The sequence below is a fragment of the Mandrillus leucophaeus genome, unplaced genomic scaffold (genome assembly GCF_000951045.1).
Source record: "Mandrillus leucophaeus isolate KB7577 unplaced genomic scaffold, Mleu.le_1.0 Scaffold194, whole genome shotgun sequence".
NCBI classification, from domain to species: Eukaryota; Metazoa; Chordata; class Mammalia; order Primates; family Cercopithecidae; genus Mandrillus; species Mandrillus leucophaeus.
Window position 1 is genome coordinate 814,811 of NW_012101965.1, and position 8,075 is coordinate 822,885.

Consider the following 8,075-nt stretch of genomic DNA (forward strand, 5'->3'; position numbering starts at 1 on the left):
TGATGCAAAATCCTTGTTTTAAAATTTTTAATCAAAGTTTATTTTCTATTACAGTTTGTTAGTTTTAATGTATTTGATCGATGCTGAGTAAAGCAAAGTGCTGCGGGACCTAGTTCTCTACTTGTTGCTTATTTGCTTTACTCCAAATAACACTTGGGGGAAGGAGATGCCGACCCAAGTTTCTATGATGGAAAGTTGCAGGGACTTTGAACACCCCTAGGACCATGCAATTGCAGTAAGTTAGCCTTGGGTGAAATGCTACACCCAAATGCATTGCAAGTTATGGCTCTAGGTAGTTTGCAGAGGAGGCTCAGGGCTAGAGCCTGCAGCTAAGTGCCACTAGTATAGCTCTCTGATGACTCTTTGTGATAGGATGATCATTCAAGATTGGAGACGAATAACCCCCAGGGGCTCCCAGTGATAGGGCAGAGGAGAATCCTCAGTCCCACACTCTGGCTGCTGGTGACAGGCAGGAGTGACAATAACAGGTACAATAATGGCTGCATTTCACCTTTGTTGGAAGCTGGGGTCCATTATATTCTCTTTGGAAGTATGTTTCCTTAAATGATGGGCATTCCTAAATACATCTAGGAATGTTGGATATATCTATATCTATATACTGTATTAAGCCCCTTCTCAAAATTGTAGTTTCAGAAGTATGGTTTGATAATTAATAATCAAGTTCTTTTTCTTTATGCCCAGAAGTCTGTATTCTGCACAGACTTGCATACCCCTAACTGCGCTAAAGTTCAGAAGTTTGAGCTGCCACTGAAGTATTGACTGTGGAGAGGCGGAGTTTTCTGTCTCCAATGAGGTGCCTTTGGTGTCAGGAAAGCCTATCGTCTTTCGCAGGAGTGCTTGCTCTGTAATCCAAGCAATAGCCACGCAGCCGGTTTTATTGTTTGCGGAGTCCTGCGGCTCTTAACGAGCGCTTCACAGACGGGAAGGAGAGCAAGTGGGCGGTTTATGATTCTGCCCTGTGCTGGGGCGAGTGAGCTGAGCTCTTTGATTTCTCCCAAGTGACCGTGTGGGTGAACTGTAAACTGGGTGCCTGGCTTGACCCTGAATCTTTTTCTCTAGGGCGAGGAGTTCCTTCTTTCTGCAACCGACAGCTGGCTTTCTGCCCTGGTGGGGAAAGATGCCCAGGAGTGGAGTAGGATTACAGTTTGGGATGCTAGGGACACACCAAAGAGTCGGAGTGCCCTGGCTTTGTGTTTTGCAAAGTCCTGACAAGTGCTCCTGAAATGAACACCCTGTTTCATTTTTTAAATTATACTTTTATTTATTTATTATTTTTTGGCCGTGGATATCGCTGATCTAGAAACGGAGTCCACAGTGTGGCTAGGGTAAAACATTTTTCTTTTCTTTCTTAATCCCTCCTTTTCACTTTCTTTTTAATTGGGTGACACAGAAGCCGTCTTTTTGGATAATGCCGCGCCTGACTGTCAGCGTTGTCTAAGAGGGAAACAGCAGGCGTGTGGAGAGGACCTGGGCCAATGCAAAAAACCCAGCGTTTTGTTTGCTGGTCTGTTCTTTGTCTCTAGTTGATTTTGAAAAGAAGATGAAAAAGGAAGGCTCTTCAGGTTCCTTCAGACTCAAGCCGAATGCAGGTTCTCTCTCACGTGCTGTGAGTTGGATAAATTTCTCCTCCTTGTCCAGGCAGACAAAGAGGCTGTTTCGCAGTGATGGAGAGCTCTCGGTTTGTGGGCAGCAGGTGGAAGTGGATGACGAAAACTGGATATACAGAGCCCAGCCCAGAAAAGGTGACTCGATTTTTTAAAAATTTAAACATTTGAAAAAGTTTGTTATGTAGAATTCTTTGTTTCTATCACTCCCCCTTCATGATTTTTGCCCCCATTAGGAGTTTCTTTTGAAATGTTTGTTTTTGTATTGGAATTCAGCGATTCAGCTTGAGCTTGTATCTTGTATCATTCAAAGAAGGATAAAGTAGCTGTTATTTGTTCTCGGCAGCCTCCCTCCCTCCATCAGAGCCACATGCTCATGTGACTTATGAAAAGTTCAATGATAAACCACCACCCCAAAGAGAATCTCCTGCCCTTATAGCAATCTGGGGCTAGAACGTGGAGCTCTTGTAAAACTGCACTGAGAAAACTTCAGGAATCGTACATAGTCTTCTTGCATCCTTCTTCTAAGATTGATGAATTACATGAATGCTTGAATTAAGCTGGTGTTGGGCTATGACATCAAGGAAAATGAACACGCAAGGGGCTTAACCCTGATATGTTGGTCCCAAGGAGTTTTTGGATTTTTTTTTCTCCTTTCCACCTTCTTTTAACCAGAGTTTTAGTTTTCTATCAAGTTTCTTTTCAGATTGACGTTGACTCTGTTCTCAGGATTAACATGTTTTGCCTCCAAGATGAAAAAAAAAAAAAATACCAGTCCTGCTGGGAGAGAGGGAAACAGGTCAATATTTCTTAACATACCCCTATTTTATATTTAGATTTTCTGAGTTCTTCCTCTTGGTGTTTGTAGAGACTGAATTGTTAAGCTCTAAAATGGTTTCTGCATTCAGTGCAGTGGGTAAAGCCCAGTAGGGGAGTGCTATTTAAGTATCACAAAGGAACCAAGTCCAGACATTCCGCGTGATTGTGTTTTCCCTGTTTATCACATTCTTCCCCGTGCCAAGAGAAACCTTGCTGGAGTCTTTCAGGGACCTGTGCCTCCCCCTGCTTTGGAAAGCAGAACTACTGAAACGTGAGAGAATCAACTAAGTTCAATATGTGCTTATGAGTATAGTAATTATATCGCACAGGCTAAGTGTTAATGCAGCCCTTCTTCAGGGTGAATGTGTGTAAACTATTTGTTCTTGTCTATTAAACTATGGCACAAGAGGGACTAGCTAATAATATTTGAAAGTATCAGCTGTTTATTATATCAACAAGGTGATCGACAATGACCCACTGATTCTGAGCTTAAAAATGTGGGTTTTCAGTTCAAATGCTGTGTGATTGCCAGGCTTAGAAAAGGCATTTGTGCGTTCTGGCTGGAGTTGTATAGCTTAGTAAGTCCGTGAACTTTACTTTTCTAAATCAGGAATAAGCTGTGGTTTTGGTAAATGATTGGGTTGTAATGTTTGAAACAAAAATGTTTGAAGGGTGGATTCAGTAGTGCTGTGGTCGCGAGAGGGTATAGTTTTGATTCCTTTGGGCTTTGCCGAAGGTCGCTTTTTAGGACTTGTTTGACTTGAAATCAACCACTGTCAAGTCTCTGTTAATGATTGTATACATGTGAGCACGAGGCTGTAGGATTTCTACTGTAGATGCTTCATCTGAATTAGCATTAAAGGAACAGAGACTGAATTTGCATGTATTAGTTTTAGTTGGGAAATAAAGCAAATACTGTACACGTGACTTGTGGAAAATAAAGAAGTCATTGTAAAGGACAGGGGTGACTTGTGAAGGGAGGACTTGCTTACGTAGCAATACAAAAGATTGTGCCCTTTATCCCTTAATGGAATAGGGGATACAGTAGCTTCATGAAGATAAATGGAAGCATAATACATGGTGTAAGTTTATGTGTTTTTTAAAAAATAATTGGGCATGAATAATATGATTTTTGACATATGGTGTCAGAGAGAATCCTTAAAAAGCTGCTTATACATCAAAATTCATGGCATTATATTCTGTTTTCACATTTGACTTACAAAAGAAAATTGGCTTCCAACTTTGACATCTTGTCTCAGGGGCATGTTATAACAGTTGATCTTTTTTCCACACAATTCCTTTCTTTGGAGAAATACAGAAGTGACATTTGTTTATGTGAGCAGATCAAAAGAGGAAAAGTCTTCAAGAAAAATTATGCAGAGATGAAGTTTTTTCTCAGAAGCATCAAATAGGCTGACACTCTAGCGAGGATTATCAGGCAATACTAAGAATGCCCAGTGGCCACGTTAGGATTTGGTTGCAAATAAATATGCACTGGGAGGCACACTGGTCTGATGGGAATGTGTAGCATCTTTTATATCTGTCTGCCCAGATCACGCACAGCCTAATCCACCTTCCTTTCAGTTTACTCCGCAACCCCCCTAACTTACATTAACATTTTTTGATTTATACAGATTGCCAAAAACCTGCTCTCCCTCCTCCCCGCTCTCTCTCTCTCTCTCTCTCACACACACACACACCCCCACCCACAACCATTATGCAGTGACAGCTCGAGGTAGGGCAACTGTAGCTTAACAAGCCAGCCTCGCATCAGTGGTCCCCCTGCGGGATCTGTGGTTGGTGGAGGTCCGGTTCTGCAGCTCCTCCCCTCCAGCAGCTGCTGCCAGGCCGCACTGCTTGCCTGTTCCCTGCCCACTGTCTCCAGGTATGCTTTGCACCATTAGCCTGCTGAGCTCCTACCATCAGTGTGTTGTATGAGACACATTCAATTTCTGAAACAGAAGCTCTTTTAATAGGGAATTTCTATGCTGGATTGTTATCAGGAACATGAAAATAAAGTTTTGAAGTGGTTACCCTTATGGATATCTTTCGGTACAACAAACCAATAGCTTTATGATTTAATGTCAAGAAACTAAGGATAAAATTATAGTGCTTGAGATTCTTCTTTCTTTTGAGAATCTTTTTTAAGATTAGAAGCTACTAGTATGCATTTTCTAGTTAGACTACTGTTCCTGAGCTTAAAAAGTAATTACAAGATACATATTGATAGGTCCAAAGCAGCCACCAGTAAGCATCTGTATGTTTTCTTTTGTATGTGTGTTTGACAGCACACTACAAGTTTCAAAATTCTCTTGAATCCCTGTTTATACTCGGAGAGGTAAGAATGAATTGGGTAACAGCAATGATCAATTCTTATATTCTTAGTATGATATGACCCACTGCAGTAGTAGATGAGGTTTTAACTTAATTAGCCATACAAATTAAGGGCGTGAATCAGTATCTTCTTTATAGTAAAAAAGTGGAATGCAGTGGTAGATGAGACAATATGTAACTTTTCATGTGAAGTTGTGAGAGCATTTATTGGTGGAATCATTACTGAACACTATGTGCAGGGTACAAAGAAAGATAGCACTCAGGCCCTGAAGTCATGGAGTTCATGCTTAAATGGAGAAGCAGATAAGACATCTAAAGTGGGGGTTTAAAGAGAGAATGTAGGATAATTGTGAAAAAGTGCAACACGATGACCTAGATGAGAAGGTCCGGATAAGAGAAGGTCCAGATAAAGGAAGTTTATCCGGAACATTTTCATGTTTTCGTGGTCTTCTGACTGTTAGCATTTAACTGAACAAGATTTAATGAGTACCTGCTGCTTTTCTAGCACTGTGGAAGGTCCTTGAGGAAAACTAATGACTAGTAGTATTTATTCTGTGCTTCCCCTTTCTTGCTCACTCAAATAAAACTGAAAGAGGTGGAGTCATAATGGGGTGTCTGTCCTCTCATTGAGCAGAGCTTGTTTTGTTGTATCCCCAGCTCTCCATTTAGCTGGGCAGAAGCGTGATTGATGATCCTGGTATTGACAGGTCAGCAGATAGAGAGGGCAATTGACATGCAAAGCCTTGCTTCAAACAATGTTTTATCCTTTCCTTCTGGACTTTATCATACAGACTAGTAATGTTACCAGCTTGGAATCATTTGAATGTCAGTGCCCTCCCTTCTCAGCCACTACAAAAATGGCCAGAGAATGGCCATACTAGGTATCAAGGGTAATGAATAATCCATATACTAGATAACCAATTTTTGAGTGCGGGAGTTGGATCTATTAAAGTAATTTCATCCCAATTATTCTCCTAATAAAATAGTAGCAGAAAGAAGGATCCTTGTGCATAATTAGATTACTAATGTCCAGATATTACAGTGGAGAAAAATGACTTGAAAGACCAAAAGCAGCTGGGTCAAAAGTCAAGATCTTGTTTCCATGTAAATAGCTGTGGTTTATTTCTGATAATAAATTCCTTAAAATGGTGGGATTTAGGAATAGCTTCCTGGGCCAGGTGTGGTGGCTCATGCCTGTTATCCCAACACTTTGGGAGGCCGAAGTGGGCATATCACTTGAGCCCAGGAGTTCAAGACCAGCCTGGGGAACACGACGAAACCTTGTCTCTACAAAAAGTAGAAAAAGTAGTCAAGCGTGGTGGTGTGCGCCTGTAGTCCCAGCTACTCAGGAGGCTGAGGTGGGAGGATCGCTTGAGCCCGGGAGGTCGAGTCTGCAATGAGCCAAGATCACACCACAGCACTCCAACCTGGTTAACAGAGCAAGACTAGGTCTCAAAACCAAACAAACATAAAGACTGGGTCTCAAACCAAAAAAAAAAAAAAACCTCCATAAAAAATAGCTTCTTTATGGCATTAAGAAAACCTAAGAAATATTGAAAAATATTGTTAAGTAGCATCACAAATTTAAGAGTGAAACAGGATCAGTAAGTTTTATTTATTCCAAGGGTTACTACATATATCGGAAAAATAGCCAAAGGAAGTTTTACCGTGGTGTGTTAACAAAAGAGATCAGTGAATGTCATGGTATTCTTCTTACTTCCTACTGAAGTTGACATTCTGTGAAAGAGACACACAGTGAGTGCCACTTAATATTTTATCTGGTTTGTTGAGACTGCCCTTTATTGACCTTTGATGATTATTTTTTTTTTTTCTGAAGTTGGGACTCTGTTGTCTCACTGCCTTGTTTTGTTGTAAAATGTCTTTATTTGCAAATTAAATTGTTGAAGTTCGATTTAAATGATATTTTGTCTAGTATCCTTCCTTTTTTAGTTTAAAAACTTTGTGCATTTGTTTTGAGAAGAGACATTTAAATTATGAAAAATATCTTTTTTGAAAATTATGAAAAGTATCTTAAGAGTGATAAAAGAAGCAACTTATTGTCAGGGCTTGGGTGTGGAACTGAGTAACCTATGTTCTTTTCCATTAAAATGTCTTTGCTAAGTTACAGAAACCTTTGAAATTGATCTTTATGAACAGTTTACTTTTATTTATTTTTTTTGAGACGAAGTCTTGCTCTGTTGCCCATACTGGAGTGTGATGGCATGATCTCGGCTCACTGCAGCCTCTGCCTCTGGGGTTCTAGTGATTCTCCTGCCTCAGCCTCCTGGGTAGCTGGGATTACAGGCACCTGCCACCACGCCCGGCTAATTTTTGAATTTTTAGTAGAGACGGGGTTTCACGATGTTGGCCAGGCTGGTGTTAAACTCCTGACCTCAGGTGATCTACCCACCTCAGCTTCTCAAAGTGTTGGGATTATAGGCGTGAGCCACCATGCCTGGCCAACAGTTTGCTTTTTATAATTTTAAAAGATCTTGCATATTATTTAGGGTTAATTTTTATGTCTCATGCAATTGTTATAAAATATATTTCCATGTCATTTCAGGGTGTTTTGGTTTAATTATAACATGTTCTGTCAAATTAGAGGGGTTTGTTTGTTTCCTTTTTTTTTTTTTTTTTTAGAGGCAGGGTCTTGCTTTGTTGCCCAGGCTGCAGTGCAGTGGCACAATCATAGCTCCCTGTAACCTTGAATTCCCAGGCTCAAGGGATCCTCCCCGCTCAGCCTCCTGAGTAGCTAGGACTATCAGCACAGGGTACCATGCTTTTTGAATTTTTTATTTTATTTTATTTTTGTAGAGATGGGGTCTCTCTCTTTTGCTCAGGCTGATCTTGAACATCTGGCCTCAAGTGATCCTCCTGCCTTGGCCTTCCAAAATGCTGGGATTATAAACCTGAGCCACCATGGCTGGCCTGGAGTTTTTTTCAAAACTACAGTCTTTTCTATCAAATACTTCAGTTTAATCTCCTAAAGGTCTGCTGTGTTTGAACCTGGATGTCTGTCCTCATAGAGTTTAGGCCCTTATCGGCTCTTACTTGGATTTCTAAATGATCTTCTGTTCTCTTTTGCTTTCTCCACTCTTGTTCCCCTTTGATCCATCCATGAGTCTACACTGTTTCCAGAGTGATCTTTCTAAGATACAAAAACCAGCTGGTACCGGTGGCTCAAGCCTATAAGCCCAGCACTTGGGGAGGCGCAACATTTGAACTCAGGAGTTCATGACCAGCCTGGCCAACATGGTGAAACCCCATCTCTACTAAAAATACAAAATTTAGTTGGGT

The 8,075-nt window shown here is 40.8% G+C and overlaps 1 protein-coding gene across 1 annotated transcript in view; it reads left to right on the forward strand.

Moving 5' to 3' along the window:
* Window positions 1–935: 935 nt before the first annotated feature.
* Window positions 936–8,075, forward strand: part of NHSL1 (NHS-like 1) — a 159,526-nt gene continuing 152,386 nt past the window's right edge. The window contains exon 1 of the mRNA XM_011978414.1: window positions 936–1,763. Within this exon, the coding sequence (XP_011833804.1) occupies window positions 1,562–1,763 (202 nt within the window). The 5' untranslated portion in view covers window positions 936–1,561. The remainder of the gene's footprint in view (window positions 1,764–8,075) is intronic.